Source organism: Ambystoma mexicanum, chromosome 9 (assembly GCF_040938575.1).
Source record: "Ambystoma mexicanum isolate Mex_15411 chromosome 9, UKY_AmexF1_1, whole genome shotgun sequence".
NCBI lineage: Eukaryota > Metazoa > Chordata > Amphibia > Caudata > Ambystomatidae > Ambystoma > Ambystoma mexicanum.
Window position 1 is genome coordinate 291180669 of NC_090931.1, and position 18672 is coordinate 291199340.

Below are 18672 nucleotides of genomic sequence, written 5' to 3' on the forward strand. Positions count from 1 at the left end.
TTCTTAGCATCAAGAATAAAGTAATATTGCTGGATGGATTCTCTTTGATTCGTCTGCACTGAACCCTGGTGAGGGGACTTTTAGTGAAGAATTCGTGCCTCTGGAGGTCTACACGGATGCCTGCAAAGTTTCAGCCGGGTTGCGATCTTCTAAAGATGATGCACTCGATATTGGTCAAGGTACCCCAGGGTATTGGGATTCTGCAGCCTAGGAAAGTTGCAACAGGTCAGGGGATGGCACAAAAACGAAGGTTGTCTTGAGGCTAGTTGGTCCCACCAGCCTAAGAAGTCGTCCTTGGCGGGCCTTCCATGTCGATGTGAAAACGTAGACAACATAGCTGCAAGGCTTAACCGATGCTTTTGTGGTCCTGGAAGCTGCTGCTGGCGTCTCCGCTAGTCTTCTGCTTCGGATTCCTTATTCCAGTGGTTGACTGAGTACAGTCCAAAAATCCTTGCCTTTTATGCTGGATCCCAGTCATTCGCACTCTCAGAGCTATCAATTACCTAGGGTTTGTCTGTTCTCCAGGACACCCAGCCACCCAGTTAGAACTGGTTTCAGCCAGGCTCCTCCCTCACTTCCTACCTTTCCAGACCCACTGGAGCCTGGGTGGGCTTCAGGGCTGAAGCACTCCAAAGGCAAAACTCACAAAGGACTCCAATCTACTCTAGAGGATAGAAGAAAAGCCCAGAAGGAACTGACAATCGAAAAAAGACCAGGCCATTTTGAGAAAATGGTCACTTATGGGTGCTATACTGCAGCTGAGAAATTAGCCTGCTAGTAACCTGTACAAAAGGTAGTAAAAAGTAACCACTACCAACAGCCATTTAAGTTGGTTGTAACAAAAAGGTACACAAGAATTGGGAGGAGTTACAATGTAACCCCCCAGCACCCCACAATGGGTGGTGTGTGCTGGACCCCAAAAGAAAAAGTAGGTAAGATAACTTACCTTACTATTTTTGGGAACTTTAGTTCTCACAAACAAATGTATTTAAACATACAGAGAAGTCCAAGGGACTCTTCAGTGACACTGCACATAAGGTGCTGTGTCACAAAGCAAAGGCTTTTACTAAACATATGGAGTTTACCAGACTCCATAAAAATATAAATCCCAGTCGGGGGGGGGGGGGGGGGGAGAATGAGTGAGTGGCAAAAGGTTCCACTCCCTCAGGAGTGTAAAAATAAAAATGTTCAGAGTCCAGCAAAAGTGCTGGCGGTCTCTCAGGGTAAAGGGAATTCGCACAGAAACTGAACATTCTCCCTAATATGCAGCATAGTAAAATGCAATTAAGACTGCTGCAAAAATGTAATATAAAGTATATTCACTAAAATAAAATGTATAGCACAAAATAGACGTTCAAATGTTACAAAGATCAAATAAATACCATTACAAGTTGGGAATTAACCACAAATGATGCATAAAATAGATCATATTAAAATGAGTGCAATTTTGTAAAACTATAAAACCTTAATTTTGCTATTCTTAAAAACATCCATCTAGGTTTCCATGTGTTGTGAATGAAATTTGAAACAGGATAAATATCGGAGGGTGAGGTTATTCTGTTACATGAAGTGCATGGCCCATTGTTAGTTTTGCCTTGGCCAACAGTGGGTGCAACCACTTTCTTTGTAAAGCTTTAGAATGTGGGTATTCAAATAAAAAGTGAATTACAGATTCTACCTCCAAGCAGCACAAACCGTATTCAGGAGTTGACAATTGCCAACCTGAGGTAAACACCACCAGAGGGAGTATATTTAATCCACATTTAATAAATTGAGTTCTTGTAAAAGCACACTGAGCAGCTGCTTCTGTCCTTTGTGCAACAAATAAGACTTATTTCTAAGCCACCCTTGATTGCAATAATGTTGTGGGCAGAGGGGATATTCATATCCCGGAACTACTAGGCAAAACCTAGGGTTTCTAAGGTGTTTTTCATACCACAACCATGATTTGCCGCATCCTGTTTTTTTTGTATTTTTTTTTTTAGATATCCCACGGTGTGGTTTTACAGCATTTTAATTCCTCACATCTGTTTAAGCGTAACCAATATCGGTCTACATTGTCTTTTCAAGCGACTCGTCAGGCATGGAGTAGCAGCTGGCATACTTTAGGATAATCTGAATTATTGTTTTTTTTAAATGCTCAGTCCGGTGCAAACTAGAAATCTGGCAGAATACCCGCAATTCACTCCCATATAACGGCACAGCTATTGCCTGGACTTTAAAAACATTACTTGATATAAGTGGAGCGCAATTGCCTAGTCTGCCATCAACTGATGGTAGTGCAGCCACTGACCTTAATCCGGGGCTAATGCACCCAACAAAGAGAAACCAAGCCGCTCTAGGTAAGTAACGTGAACAGAGACGAGGCTTAACTCTCAGGTAGGAGTAGCAAGGTGATACAAAGGTACATTAGTCCTCGCACATCTCTAGAAAATGCACTACACTGATCTACTGAATGCATCGATACTTAATTAAATCACACATTGACATCTATCTGGTTGTTGGAACAGTTTTTCGGAAGTCTGAGGGCTTAGTCGAACCATACAACTGAGACAGTACAAAACTCCACTCTTAGTAGAAGGCTGTACCACCTGAGTATTTGGTAGTGTAGACAGAGCAGCCAGGCTTATCTTTGGAGGGAAAGTGGGCTCTAGGAAGGTACAAAGAACTTGTAGTATACCATGGGTTCAACAGAAACGCTTATAACCAGAAGTATTATACAAAATAAAGGTTTATTATAAATACAGTTATGCCAAGTTAAGCCTTGGGGGTAAGTACTTTGTCATAGTCATAAAGACATTATAAAAACACAACATAATTCTTGAAGGTACACAGACCAAAGCATAAACGTTGTTCAGAATACGAACAGTATTTCTAGGGAAGTCGGACCTTATCAAACACATTTAGTATAGGACACGCCTGTTCATGGGGGAATAAAACCATAAGTTACTTTCTGAGTACTTTCAGAAATACAAGTGTAGTAGACCCTAGCAGTTGTGCAGTGAAACTCAGTTAAGAAATCACTTGGTAAACCAACCTGCAAGTATACTTTCTGACCGGTGGAACACTTGTCCAAGGAACAGTAGAAACCTATAACCACATTCAGGTTTTTGTAGGTGAGTAAAACCTAATGTGGTAATATACTATTCGTTGCTTTTCAGATCAATGGAACACAGACTAAGGTAAGCAATAACTCACTAACTTATTTTAGGATGGCACAAGGCAGATCGAGGTTAGTAAATCCCACAGTAACTTATGAGGAATTGCACACAGCTATTCAAGGTAAGTAAACCCCATTTACTTTTTAAGAGAGATACCAGCAACCTCAAGGTAGGTATAAAGCTACGACTATTTTAGAATCTGTATATAACAGACAGCGAAAGCAAAACCCAATGTTACATTTTATGAATGACTCCACGTTATTCAAGATAGGTAAAACACAAGGCAGACTTAGTTTAGACAGCCTGTAGAGCAGGTCAGGGGAAGCAAGCCACGGTTGGTGAACTTGCACACTAATATTCTGGAAGAAATAGTTAAGTGAAGCCAACAGCATTACTTTTGGGAAGGTGCACAACCAATTCACAGGTGAGTAAAACAACCTTGGTGTATACTTTTCAGAATGGCACAACACGCATTCAAGATGAGAGCTTTTGTAGCTGTTCACTCTGAGTTAGTTGCCAACTAATTTCTTCACAAGTAAGCACACTTTAAAACAATTATATTTTTCACGGCAGAATCCTTTTCTTATCCAGTCCTTCCCTATTCTATTGCACAAGTTCAGACGAGAGATCCTAGTGGTCTTGGTGCCAGCTGTAATCGGGGTGCGATAGGGTTCAGTTGCAGAAAAAGTCAGAGTTCCTGTGGAAGACTGTTCAAACAAGTAGTCCACTTTAGAGTTAGTTAGGGTCCAGCGACTTCTGAGAAGACACCCTATGAGGATTCCAGCAGTGGGCATGGGTGAACTGGATGAGAGGACTCCCAATCACAGAAAACTCCCCAAAGCTTTACAGAAATCACACAGGCTTAAGCTAAGTACATACCCCAATCAACACAGTACCTCAGCACAGAAGAAGAGTTTGCAGCAGGAAGACTTCAGGATCTGCAGCTGAAAACCTGATCGATGGATTCCTTTGTCATGTAGATTGAAGACAGGACTTTGGAAGGGATTTTGCTGCAACGATCAACAAGGAAGGCTCCAGGCAAGAGTTTCTTCGCAGCTGGATGCAGCTCTGTGGTTTTGGTGCCCTTTTCAGGAACTATAAGAAGACAGAACATCGCTGAATGGATTTGCGCCGTTAACCTGGTCCAGCACTCTGCTGAGGGGACTTCAAGGACTGGAATCCTATCTCTGGAGGTCCAGCAGGATGCCACCAAGGCTATGGCTCGATTCGTAATACCATGCACCGCACAATGGCTCGAGATCCCAGGGTGTTGGGGTATTTCAGCCCTGCAAGGTCACAGTACACAAGGACAGACTCTCAAACCCCAGCCACAGAGTTTTTGCTCGCAAGAGAATACATTGGGTCGAGCCATTAACAATGCTCTGTGCCTGGTATGTGCATATAATTTAACTATTGCTGGAGAAGGTTTCGGGAGCACTGAGGCATAGGCGTAGAATTTTAATGAAGGCAACCTAACTATACGTTTCTGAAAAAGTCTCACATCCATTTCCACAACTTTTTTTTTTCAGTAAACATTTACGTTGCATTTTTGAATAAGCACCCTGTACATCCCAAACCCCCTAATCTCCAGCGCACCATTATGTTTAGCCCGCAGAGACGCCAACTTTCCTCATCTTTAACAGAATGAGCGCCAAGTTCCCTCACTGAGGCATGTGTAGTTGTCATTTATATATCGCCGTTTACCATTATTATAGTCTAAATGCGCTCGTTTTGGGAATGCCCTTGGGGATCGAAGTCTAGAGTGTTGGAGATCACAGAGTAGGATTGGAAAGCGTGTGTGCATTTGGCAATTTTAAGGCATAGGAGGGCTGGCCGGGCTCTGATAAAAAGCACCCCATGAGTACAGACATTTGAATGGGTGCTGAGGGAGTGGTCGGGAGAAAGCCTGAGTGCAAGAGACTCGTTATGTGTCCAACTGGCCTGAATTTGTCATAGATCTTCGGTTCATACTAATGGCAGAGGCGTAGGCTAGTGCAACAATTATGTGACCAGCGTAACCAAATTTGTGGTAGTCGTTGCTGTATTCTGGTGTGTGCTGGTAGCCATGCCTGCGGCCGGTGTCCACTGCAGTGGTACATTTATGCGTACCGAGAAACTCGGATGGAGATTTGTTGTAGACACCTGTTTTGTTATTATAGTGCCATCCTCTGTCGACTCTTGTGGCTGTGACAAATAGTTTGTGATGCAGGCTAGCCTTCACAAATTACCACTAGTACCAAGGCCAGGTGCAGTGGGAAGCTATTTTGACAGATCTTTAAGTGCACAGGGGCAATCCTAGTACATCTTCTAGGTGCAAATAAACTGTCCTCGAGGCGCATTGGCCGGTTCTCCCTATGATCTTCAGAGTGCTGGGGAAAGGACATAATCATATACAGCTGCCTAAAATGGACATGCTAACGAAAAAGTGCGACACCATTCCTCCCCCCTCCCGACCCCCTGATGAATCCATCTAGGTACAGCACCCTTCCCACCCCCAACAATCCATCCATGTGCGTCACATTTTCTACCCACAACAATCAATCGAAGTGCATCTCATTTCCCACCCCCAAAAAATCCATCCATGAGCAGCTTATTTCCTACCCCCAGCAATCCATCCAAGTGCAACACACCTCCCACTCCAAGAACACAGTCAAGCGCAAAACTCCAACACATCGAGCAGACTGCCCAAGGGGCGTCGCAGGCATTCCACAGTGTTTATTATAGAGTGTCATAAACTGCAATGAAAAAACACTCTGATTAACTTTGGCAGTGTAGTGAAAAACCAGTTACTCAATTAGGCTAGATGCAAGTAGGTATGAGATGGAGTTCAGTAATGGCTGTACTCCCCACCCACACCACACTTGCCTTATCAGTCGCTGTAGGTTGTCTGCGACAGGTGTTCCGGGCGAACAGGGGCAAACACGGAGTGGAACTGGTTAGTAGGGGACCGGCCCTTTAGCAGCTGGATACCCAGACAAGGCTGCCTTGAGGAGCCACTGAAGAGGGAGAGTTCCAGTTACATGTTCTAGCAGGGACCCAATCAGGGACCACAGTGGTTGAGTTGCGCGAGAATGGAGCAAGGAGGGACTGGGCGAGGGGGTGGAAAAACCAGTCCTGTGGTGGCAGAAACAAATCGAGGGGAATTGGATTACCAAATAAATAAATGGGAGATGAGGAAGGGAAGCGGTCGGCTTACAGTGCAGGTTGGAACATCCCCGGACCCAGAGCTAAAGAAGGCCTAGGGAGGATGCACAATGGAGATACCTGCCGAGCCATGAGCATCCCCAGTGACACGCTTAAAACGGTCCTGTGGCGTCAAACAAACAAAGGAGAAATGGATTACCAAATAAATAAATAAATTGTAAACATTTACCAACCTAGTTGGTAAAAATCCTATGTAATCAAGATGGTTTCTGAGCCAGGAAATCATCCTGCAAGCTTGGGTCCCCACAGCACATCATGAGGAGTCTGCCATCGTATATATAAAAAATAAGTTGTGCAGCGCAGGCTTACGAACAAACCACCTACTGCAGTGTTATAGAAAGTATGTAGTATTTATCAGGTTAATGATGGCCCCTATGGTTAAAATGTGTTGAAGTTGCATGCATAGGGAAATGGGTTCATTAACAAAACCAATGAGTTTCCAGAAGGGTGTAATCAACAGTACAGAAGAGATGTGGCATGTCATGGCAATCCAATGTATTCCAAAAGAGCATCTCATGAAGCCTTTTCTGAGCTATCTTTTCTGTTCTTGGTGCTTCTAGGCAAACGTGTGTTGACCTTTTTACCAGGATTTCTGTCCCTTTCAGTTGGGACAGGAATCCTCCCTCCTCCTCCGACTTGTACCTGTTGGGTAGAATTTTCATCTTGTGTGCGATTCTCCCCACCGCAGCACTTTTTGCTGGACTATTGGATTTTTGTCCAATTTGACTGGGGGGGACCATTTTCTTTACTAACTCAGTCTTTTCCGTGACTGAGAACCCTTTTTGTTTTCTCTTGATCAAGTCTGCTTCCTCCATCTTTTTGTGGCATCTGTAATTTATTGCAGTACACAGCACCCTTTGTGCAGTGTTGCTGGAAGCTCCTTGAGCTTCCCTCTTAGGTTTTCTTTTGCTTTCTGTTTTCCTGTGTTAATTTAAGGTTACCAGGATAGGCGGATATGTTTTATCCTCCTTAGCTTTTCTTTTGGGATTTCAGCACATGCCACCTTTTGTGGGGTGCTGAGGGGACACGTTGTATCCCCTTTTTTCACTTCTCCTGTAACTTTCTAGTTACAGGGACCAGTCTGAGTGTGCGGTGGCAGTGGACGATTTTCTAGCGATTTTGTGAAACTTACATCGCAGCTGCAGTAAGCAACACGTGGGGCACCCTTGTTCCAGAATGGTGCCCGTCTTCCTTTTTCGCCAATTCACAACAACTTGTCCTTTCTTGAGCCGCCTTCTGCCTACCTGGGTGGGGGACGTACTGCTCATTCCTTTGTCTTTGCTGGGTTCCCATTGGGGGAGGCATCAGTGTGTCTGGGAGGACAGGACAGGAAACTGGGAGGTCACTGAAACCCCCGAGGTCTTTGTCTTCCAGTGTGTCTGCTTGGATCCAGTTGTGACTAGGGGGCCTGCCTTTCCCTTGGGCCACCACCCAAAATCTTAATGTAGCATGCATACTGATTGGTAGGATTCCTGCATTAAAGGTGAGGGCCTGATGCTGAAGCCAGTGTCGACCACTGGAAGATCCATTCCGCAGAAGAAGAAAGGAGTACGCCTGCACGCACCTTCAGCCATTACCAAAGCAGACTGAGTGACCGCTGCAGCTCCAGTCCTCCATGACTTCATCATTTGGACTGGTGGGCCTATCTAGTCTTTTGACCAGCTACACTTTGAGCCATCCCACGACGAGCTGCGACCTTCCAGGCATGCAATATCCAAATACCCTGGGACCTCTGGTACTGCTTCAGTGTATCGTCTCGTCGAGCACGGTTCGGGCTGCAAACGTGGGCATCTGTCTGGGCCTATAAAGACTCCATCCCAATCATAGAATTCCCCTCAGCGGCGTCGTCGACCGAGAGAAGGAAGAAAGTCTGCCGGGTGAAAACTATCGCTGCTACAAAGCCTGTGTCAAGCCTCCACAACCAAGTTCCATGAAGATAGTCTTCTGAGCATCCCTGTGACTGAGTCTGATTGCTCCTGCCAAAGGTTCTTCCTCCAGTCGCCAACGGCAGAGACCCAAACTGATGCTGCAGTCCTTTTACCTTGGGGAATCACCGGTAACATCACTGTTCTTCATAGAAGATAGTCTCACTCCTTGGTACTTGGGCCTACCTAGCTCCCATGAACCATTTGAATCCAATTTTATTACTTGCTACGAAAAGCATCTGTTAATTTATTTGACAACTTTGACGCCGTCTACCTTCCTTTTGTTCTGCTGTAATGAGTCCCTGGTCATCCATTGCCTTCATCTGACATTTGAGACTTGTTCCCCAGATAGGGTTGGACTTCTAAAGTTTATACCTATACAAAGTTATTTAACTTACCAGTATTTCTATTTAGTAAATGTTGGTTGATGAACGATTTGCTAATTTAAAGATGCTTACCTGTTTTTCATGCACGGGTCTGCTATTGAATTGAGTATTGGCACAGCAGGTGTCTGTGTGTGTGTGTGTGTGTGTGTATTTTTGGGTGAAACCTTCCTTACTTACCTGAATTGCTTTTTGGAGTCTAACATTGCGATGGTGTATATAACAATCCTATTTTCAAATAACGACTGTGTGCTTCCTTGACTACGAGTGTACTGAAAAGTCTTTGTACTCAACTACAGCCCTCCTCCCTCCTAGACTAAGCTTGGCTGCTTGACCAGAGCTACCAAACCTTTTGAGTAGTTCAGACTCCTACAGTCCTACCACAGTTGGACTTTAATAAAAATCCTTAACAGTACCTTTATGGCTGTGTTGGACCTCACAAACCCTCCACTAGCCCACTGTAAGGTGTATAGTGGGCTCCTGCAGTGTGCAACTTTTTCTCAACATTTCACTAACCTCTTCTAAAAGACCATCCTGCCGAGGACAAGATCCTCCTACCTTGAAAAGCCTATGCTGTCAAATAAAAAGCCTTGGTTGTCTTCTAGCTTCCCAAAACTCTTGTGGTGTCTGCAGGGTCATGAAGCTGCCTATGCATGAACCGTTTTATGGTGCCCCATCCCAGAGCTCGTTCCCTTCATCATGAGCACATCTTTGTAATGTGCAATATCTGAATTCCCTAGCTTGTACATGGCTAGACATAATACAATTTTGAGCTTTGTGCAGATGTACTTTTCACTTGTGTAAATGACGTGCCCTGCCTTTGACTGCAAAGGTGTCCTCATTGAATACCTGATTGTTACTTTATCCCCAAAAGAATACCTGCTGTCAAGCATTCTGTACTAGACGGTTACATTTGAACTCCATTATCTTTGTAATTACAGTGTTTCTGGCTGCTAGAAATTGGTTTGAATGCCTTTTTTTTAATTCACTGAGCTCTGTATGTTACTGTTTTTTTTTGCCAGTTTACCAAAACTGTCAGACCCTCTGCTCAGAAGGAACTAGGCTTGCTGTTGGTGCACTTTTTCAGTGAAGAATTGCATAGAATTTTGGTTCTAGGCTGTTCCTGTTGGCGGAGGACAGGCTTATATGCAAATCGTTAGTTCTCTGTAAAAGGTATTATGAGCTCAAATGTTTTTGGCCAGGTTTCTTCTCAATAGAGTGCCTCCCACAATGTTTGGCACATTTGGAATTCTCTGGAATATCATTCTAAATTAGAAGGGTAATCCAGATGTGGACCCCTTGTTTTCTGTTTTTAAAGAAAACCTCTTTGTTTCACTGGCACCCAGCAAGATGAACATGTCTGGGGTTGCTGTTCTTCCTATTTCAAGGAAAATTGCCTAGCATTTCAGCACAGGGCTGTCCTTGTAGCCTGGACGATACTGCTGTGCAAATGGATCATTCTACTTTTTGAAAGCTAGTGAGCTCCAACCTAGTTGTAGACCCTCCTGACTAGGAACCAACCCAGAGACATGATCTTTGGGGGTGCCCATTTTCTCTAGATGGTTTCCTGCAAATTTGGAATGCTTGGGGGTTTCACCCTGAGTTAGAAGGGAAATGCAGTCCTTAGTTGGTATGCTCATTGTGTGTTGGAATGTAGAACAAGGGCGTGTAAATGCAGGGAGCAGTCGTTGATGATGGCAGTGGACGTTTGGGCATCCATCCATTGTGGTTTTGCCAACATCTTGGTAGCAGTGCGCCTTTGGTAAGGAATGCACTGGAAACCATAGGGGCTGACCAGGGCACTCCCAAAATAACTGAGTTTAACAATTGAGTGAGGAAAAAGGATCTCACTCACTCCAAAAAGCATTCAGCATCCTGAATATTGAAAGATCTATGTGGAAATCGATTGAAGTCACTGGAGGGAAGTTGCTAAAAGAACAAAATTCCCAATTTATGGGAAAACTGCAAACACAAAATTATATTCTAACACTAATCCATTTGTTCATCAACTGCTCGGAACTGCTTCTCTGAACCTGGAAGACCGTTAACATCCCATTGGAAGCTCTTTTGCTGGACTCGTGGTCCTCCATTAAATCCCCATTACAGAAAACAACAATTTTACAGCGGGGGGACCAGACTTGCTTCTATTGTAGGCAAGTACCTCCTCCATCTCTGGACTCTGCTGCTTTTCTTTCTTCAAGGTATCGCCACCGTTTTGTTCTGCAATGTACAATCCAGAGTGGATCATCTGTTTTGAACTGAGGTTCAGCACACCTTTCTACTGTTGCTGTGTTCTTCAGCTTGAAGATTCCGTCTTGGGATTCCATCAACACCTGCACGTTTTTTTCCGTTCTTCTGCCACCTGGGGCTCTGCCTAGAGACCCTCCAAAACCTGTTTCCTAGATTTCTACTACTCACTCTAGATTTGGGTCTTTTTATTTTTGAAATTCATCATTCGTTCCATGTTTGTGCATGGGGACTCCACCTGCAAACTTGTCTCCTTGAGGCGGGTCACATCATCTGCCTCTACTTTTCCGATACACCTCTGAAATCTTTCTTTGACTTCATCTGCAAATGTTAATCAGGATCTCCCTAGCCTGAAGATATTCTCCTCTGTAGCTCCCTTCCAAAGTTGGTACAGTTTAACAATTTTTACCTATTAACAGGAACTGCCTGTTGCCTTTGTCCCACTGTTTCCCATGAACAAAACCGATGCATTTTTACTTTGCTGATAGGAATTGTTCATCACTTTTTTTGCATTTTCGTTTGGTGTCTTTTTAGAGCCACTTCCCTGTTTTTATTGTGTTTCCAAAATACAGTTCTTACCTGGATAGCAGATATTTTCTACTGTATGCAACCTTTACTATAGTATATTTTCAGTAATATACAGTGTGGACAGTCCTTTGTGTCCTCATTGTATTTTATGGCCACCCCACTCACCTCCTAAGAATGAAGCATTGACTTCTCTGCCTTTGAGAGTCTTGAATAACTTGAATGAAATATGGCTTGCCACAAATAAGTCGATCTCTTGCTAGACACTCAACCGAGGTCTTGTGGAAAATTTTCAGAACTGCGGTAAATTAGGATGCTGAACTACTGTTAATCCAGTATTGTTAATTACTACAACCAAAGTAATTGTGACTTTGTTAATTTAAATACATTGTATTCATTCTAAATGTTTGGTTCACATTGACAGTACAAATAATAGTTTCTTTTTTTAATAGAGGGATAACGTGATTCAGAGCTTCAGAGCGGGAAAGATTTGGGTCCTCATTTGCACTGCACTGCTAGCCAGAGGCATTGACTTTAAAGGCGTTAACATGGTGATCAACTATGATTTCCCAACAAGCTCGGTGGAGTACATTCATCGCATAGGTGAGCATTTAACTAATATACTCGAACAAGATTGATGAAAAAATAGAATCCTTTAGATTTGCTTTTGTAGTATGACTTCATGTACTTTCTGGTTTACATCTTGCAATGATAGACAAGGCTGGTCTTTTTGATCCAAATGCAGACATATTGTTCATAAATGGTGCCCTTTTTAAGAATTCAGGTTGTTTTCCATTCTATGGCTGCTATGAGCGACGGATGACCTGTTGGCCCGCGCTGTGAAGTCTCGGCGTTCTTCCAATGTGCACTTTTGTTTCTACCCATGGAGGACATTTTATAGGTTTGTGGGTGGTTTGATCCCATTTTTTTTTCCATGCTCTTTAGTTTGTATATATGGCTTATTTTACTAGAACTAGTCATCGGTTCTTTTTTTTCCTGTGAATTGTACGTTGCTTCTTAGGTTGATTTTCAAATGTTTGTTCTTTGTGTTGTGCAGTGATATTAGGTGTATGAGGTGAAGGTACATAGGAGATGTGAAAATAAATGTTTAAATGTATTGGTTCTTAGAGGAACTTTGAGCACACTCTTTACACTGAAATTGAGTGTATTTCTTGGTTTAAATATGCACATTTTAGATTTAACAAACTGTTTTTCTTCAGTGAATTATAGCTTAAGTCATTGATTACAGCAAGCAAAGGGTTCCACTTGGCATCTACACTAAGAGCAAAATATGAGATTGCTTGAGCACACACTTTTGTAATTATTACTTGTATCCTCTCAGACTACCATTCAATCAGTTTGCAAATATTCAAGCATTTCCATTGATGAGTATTTGTATTGTGTGGGTGTGTGTATGTACCTCATTCTGCACAAAATAGTACAATTGGCCTATTTTTTGTTGTTGTTTGTCCTTCTGATCTCTCTTCCTGAAAGTTGACCTTGGTGAATAACTGCTTGGCCACAGCGACCACTAGGTGAACCAAGGAAATTTTAATGTACCAGTTTTCCTAGGTTTATTGAAGTGCTCCCACACTCTGCACATGGATTTGGAAGAATGCTTCTAACAATAAAAATGTGGTGTCCCCTATGCAAGTGTAGCTTAATAATATCTTTTGAAACATAGCTCTTGGTCTTATGGCCCATTAAGGCGAGGTAGCAATACTAGGGATGGATGGGGATGCAGAACTTACTCATGCATCAATAATCAGACCGAAGTTGGCAAAACACAGTACTGTTTTATTAACAGTTATCTAAAACGGAGTACAACGAACATCAACGGATGTTCGCAAAGTTCGCTCTCAACGCATTTCATAAAAAACAGTTCTTATACTAAAAATTCATCACTACTGACGTCGTATGTTGCAAAAATAAGAAAATCTAAGCTGGATTGTGATAGACTTAGCGGTAACATCTAAGTATACGTTCCATATAGCCGGGGGTTGTGATTTGGGCTTGAAGATCAGGTGGACAACTAAGCCCATCTCAAGTGCAAGTCATCTTTCGTGTCATACTAACACACAACGTACTATTGGTTTCTCAAACTATAGGGCTCTTTGCTACGTGGCCCTCTACAATTGGTTGGCACACTTGTACCCTTCTGGAATATTCCACTTGCTAGCAGCACGCAAGCTGGTCCCCCAGGTGCCAGGGTGGGATCGGCCTGGATGAGTTTCCTCACCCAATTAGCGCACATCCATCATCACTCCTGTGGTCTGCCATTCAATTAAGGTTTTGAACTTGTAGAAGCTCCCTGTGCCTGAGAAGTAAGGGGAGTAGAGGCATGGCTTTATCTTCAGGTTTCAGTGGAGCTTGACTCAAGTCTACTTTCATCTGACTATGCGACTGTAGACCACGTTTTGAGCTCTTTTGTTGCATAAAATACTATTAAATGAAGAACTCTTGGCTCTTCTAATATTTCCATTACACCTTAAACAGGAGCTTGCTTCTTTCTCACTTTCATGTATTTTCTCGTCCAGACAATCAAACTCACGGCGGTCCCTTCTCTTGACACTGGGCCAGCCAGCCTTTCTTGAATTCTCCTTCGCCATTAGCTATTTTATTCATCTACGCCACACTTCAAGCTCTTTCTAGCACAGGGTTCAGGTTTGATAAATTACGTTGTGGGACATCCCTGCAGCCTATTTCTTACGTAGCCAGCCTTAGGATTACTTTGTCTACTTGCGTTACTCCATCTGTACAATTGTAAAATGACTTTGCTCGTTCGAAGAAGCACTGAAGAAAACGCAATCTTCATTTCGATTCCGAAATGTTGCTTTCTTCGATACTTAATCAGATTCTACATAATATCTATATTCTTTCTTTATTGGCATCTCGTCTGGGCGCGTCAGTTCTATTTCGCATGACGTCACCAGCCTTCTTTCTCGTTCATTTTCGCACTTCTTCCGCGACTTCTTCCAGAAGACTGTTATTTCTTTGTGTATGCATATAGAGTTTTTTCAATGGATATCTTGTCTCGAGGATTCTTTGCGGTATAGGCACCCTCACTGGTACTGTGTATGTCGCAATTTTCGGTTCTCAGCATATAGGCAACATTGGGGTGGGACTTCTGGGGGGAGCCGAGAGCCCCAAATGGGAAATGCTACGTTGTCTGCCTGAATCTGCTTTTCCATTTGGGGCTCCCGGGCTCCCCGTGGGGAGCCCGAGAGTCCCAAATGGAAAAGCAGATTCAGGCAGACACAACGCGGTTGTTTTCCGCCATGCCGCGTTGTCTGCCTGAATCTGCTTTTCCATTTGGGGCTCTCGGGCTCCGAACGCTGCGGTTTTAAAACCGCAGCGTTTTCCAACACAATAACGTTGTATTTATGTTTGCCGTCGCTTCAAAAGCGACCGCAAACATAAATACAACGTTTTTAAAGCTGCGGTTTTATTTCTAAGTTTTCCGGGCTCCTCCAGCCCGGGAAACTTAGAAAAAAAAACGCAGCTAGTGCTTATTTTTTGTAAAAAAAATAGCACTTACCGAGATTCAGCTGCAGCTTTCCTGCTCTGGTCTCCGGTCCGCGTCCTCCGAGTCCCGGCACTAATGAAGGGAAAGCCACCCAGCGGTAGACTTTGTATACTACCTGGCTGGCTTTTCCTTCATTAGTGCCGCAAAAGCCAGCACAGGAGGGCCTCCATTTCACAAAATGGCGGCCCCCCTGTGCTTGCTTTTTCGAATTTTGAGCTTGAATAGCTCAAAATGTTACATAGGAAGTTTTAAAACGGAGGATGCGATTTTTTTTTTTTTATTTTTTTTTTGATTTTTTATGTGACCTATCTATTTTTGAAATACATTTTTTTACTAGAGTATGCCTTTAATCCACAATAGACACAGAAAGAATGCAAGCTAAATCAAGCAATAGTAGGACTGTCTATACCACTACCATGAGACCGTTCTGTGCACGTAGAGTTCTTCGGTGAGTCGTCAACGGGCCCTACTTGAGTGTACTCTTTAAGGCAGGAGCCATGGGTCATCGAGAGTCGGTGAAGAAAAATGGTGAACTGTTGTTGCGGCAGCAGCTTTAGTTCTTGTGGTGCTCGTTGATGATTGGTCAAAAGTCCTGCAAGCGGAGGCGTGCGGTCCACCTCGACGACGAGTGTTCGTTGCCACAAGGAGTCGATGAAGAACTTTTTCCCAGCAAGGGAGTTGGGTCGTCGGCGTCTCTTGTGGTCTTCGGGTGGTGGGAAACACCCCAGCGGCTTCTCCTCGGTCGGCGGCGGCCTTGACTTTCTCCGGCAGGACGAAAGCGATCGACGGTGATGAGCAAGGGAGTTCTTCAATCAAATGTCTTAGGCAAGGGAGCGATGTTGCTCCGTTCTGCGACGAAGGTCGGCGATGGTGGACGGCTGTCACTTCCTCTGTGCAGGGAGGCGATGCAGCTCGAGTTCTGGGCCATCCAGCAGGAAGTTTCGATCTCGGCAGTTCATCTGGTCGGAGACGTAAACGTGACGGCGGACGCTCTGAGCAGGCAGAGCGCGATCTCTCACGAGTGGGAGTTGGCTCAGGAGATTCTCCTGGAGATCTTCGCCCTTTGGGGGACCCCTCAAGTGGATCTCTTCGCCTCCAGTGTCAACCGGAAGTGCGAAAGGTTTTGCTCGCGGGAATTTCCTCCAAAAGGAGCCTTAGGAGACGTGTTTGTGGTGGAGTGGTCATTCCCGCTGCTGTACGCGTTTCCTCCAGTCCCCGTCATCCCGCAAGTGCTGCAGAGGTTACAGAAGTTCGGTTCCCGGATGATCCTCATTGCTCCGGCGTGGGCTCGGAGGACGTGGTACCCGGACCTTCTCGACTTGTCCATCTGCCCTCCACGTCGTCTTCCCTACCGAGACGATCTGCTCTCCCGGGAGGGGGGTCAGGTTCTCCATCCAGAGGTCAGATCCCTCAACCTTGGCTTCTGAAAGGTTGAGGTATAAGGATTGGGACCTCCCTGAAGACGTGATGGAGGTGTTGCTTTCGGCCCGAAGGCCAGCAACAATGTCTCTGTACCGTTGCCGTAAGTTCTGCGACTGGTGCAGAGTTCGGAATGTGGATCCTTTTGCATGTGACATCCCCATGGTTCTGCCCTTTTTACTTTCTTTGGCCCACAGGGGCTTGCAAGTGGGTACCATTAAAGGTTACCTGGTGGCGCTGTCCATCTTTAAGCGCTCGTCTGAAGAGTGTTCTTACTTTAAAATCCCTTTAATTGCACAGTTTCTGAAAGGGCTCACTAATGTGTTCCCTCCGTCACCTTTCCTGGTGCCCGGTTGGGATTTAAACCTTGTTCTTAAATTTCTTATGGGTGCTCCGTTTGAGCCTTTACATTCTTGCCCTTTGCGGCTGTCAACTCTGAAAACTGTGTTGTTAGTTGCGGTTACTTCCGCTCGCAGAGTGAGTGAGTTACAGGCACTTTCAGTTAAGCCACCCTTCACTGTATTTCACAAGGACAGGGTTGTCCTTAGAGTTCGTCCTTCTTTTCTTCCGAAGGTAGTGACGGAATTTCATTTGGCCCAGAAGGTTGTTCTTCCGGCATTCTATCCTCCTCCGCATCCTGGTAAGGAAGATGAGAGGCTCCATAGGCTTGATCCTAGGAGAGCTTTAAACTTTTATGTTTCACGCATGTCCCGGGTCAGAGTGGACGATCAACTCTTTATTGGTTATGCTGGAAAGCGTTTGGGGCAAGCTGTGACGAAACAGACTTTGTCTCGCTGGATTGTTTTAGCCATCTCGGAGTGTTACCGCTTGGCGGGTAAGGACCCACCGGCTGGCTTGCGGGCCCATTCTACCAGGGGTATGGCTGCATCTACTGCCCTGCAGAGGGGTGTTCCTATTCGCAACATCTGTGATGCAGCCACCTGGGCTTCAGTACATACATTTGTACGTCACTATTCCCTCGATTCCATCCGAGGACAGGATCTGGCCTTTGGCAAGGCGGTCCTTTCCTCTGCTATTTGATTGGCTATTCTAAATTTTGATTCTAAATTCTTTCCCTCCTCCTTGCTCTGGTACTGCTTTGGGAGTCTGTCATAGATATGGAATACGTCGGAGGACCCAATCCCCTCGAAGAACAAGTTACTTTCTTACCTGGTAACGTTCTTTCGATGGGATGGTACGACGACTTATTCCATATCGCTCCCGCCCTGCCTTCCCCGCTGCAGAATTTCTTTTGCGATTGCAGCTTACGTTCCGCAAGGCTTTGTCTCTGACTGACAGTTGACTAATGTCACACGTTCTGGGGGAAAAAACTACAACTGAGGCTACGGGCGTCGTGCGTCCTACTTATCACATCGGATGATGTCGGACGTCGGAGGAGGTCCTCGACGACGGCGCATCGACGCAGGACGCAGACGCCGAAAAAAGTTTCCGAAGCAGCATAGCTGTGGTGATTACATGTCATAGATATGGAATACGTCTTCGGACCATCCCATCGAAAGAACGTTACCAGGTAAGAAAGTAACTTGTTCCTCTAAACTGGTGGAGCTCCTCGGGTGTTGAGAATGCAGTCTTTTCCTTTCCATCGTCTGTCACAGCTATTTGCCAATAGCCAAGGTAAGGTCAAAGGTGCTCACAAATTTGCCAGCACCTATGGTGTCCACAAGCTCATCAGCCCTGGGCAATGAGTGTGTGTCAGTTTTGGCTGACACCATTGACTCCTCGGTAGTCCACACAGAACCTCCAATCCTTGGTACATGCCTGGTAACTTGCCTGGGGGACAAGGACCACTGGACTGGACCAGGGACTGGTTGAGGGTTCAATAACACCCATATCCAACATCTTAGTGACCTCGGCCTGGATGTTGTTCTTAACTGTATCTGAAATACGGTAGCACCTGCTTTTGACAGGCACACTGTCACCAGTGTCAATTTCGTGCCTACACCACGGTGCAAGGCTTGGCATCAGTGAGAACAGAGAGGCATACTGCAAAGCCCTGCAGGCCCTCTGCTGCTCTGTCGTCAGATCTGGAGAGAGATGCACTCCCCCCACTGAGCCATCCTGAGGGTTGCTATGCAGCAAATCAGGAAGGGGCTCACTCTCATCCTCTTCTTGTTCTGAAGCTAGCAAGAGACATGAGACTTCTGCTCGCCTATGGAAAGGCTTGCGTCTGTTGACGTGGAATACCTGAGGGGCTACCCATGTCAACCAGATAATTGTCTTTGCCCATCTTGGAGATGATCCTGAAGGGTCCAGACCACTTA

The 18672-nt window shown here is 44.8% G+C and overlaps 1 protein-coding gene across 1 annotated transcript in view; it reads left to right on the forward strand.

Moving 5' to 3' along the window:
• DDX52 (DExD-box helicase 52) overlaps window positions 1–18672 on the forward strand; it is a 376512-nt gene that overhangs the window by 240569 nt on the left and 117271 nt on the right. The window contains exon 11 of the mRNA XM_069614668.1: window positions 11898–12048. Coding sequence (XP_069470769.1) covers window positions 11898–12048 — 151 coding nt within the window. The remainder of the gene's footprint in view (window positions 1–11897; window positions 12049–18672) is intronic.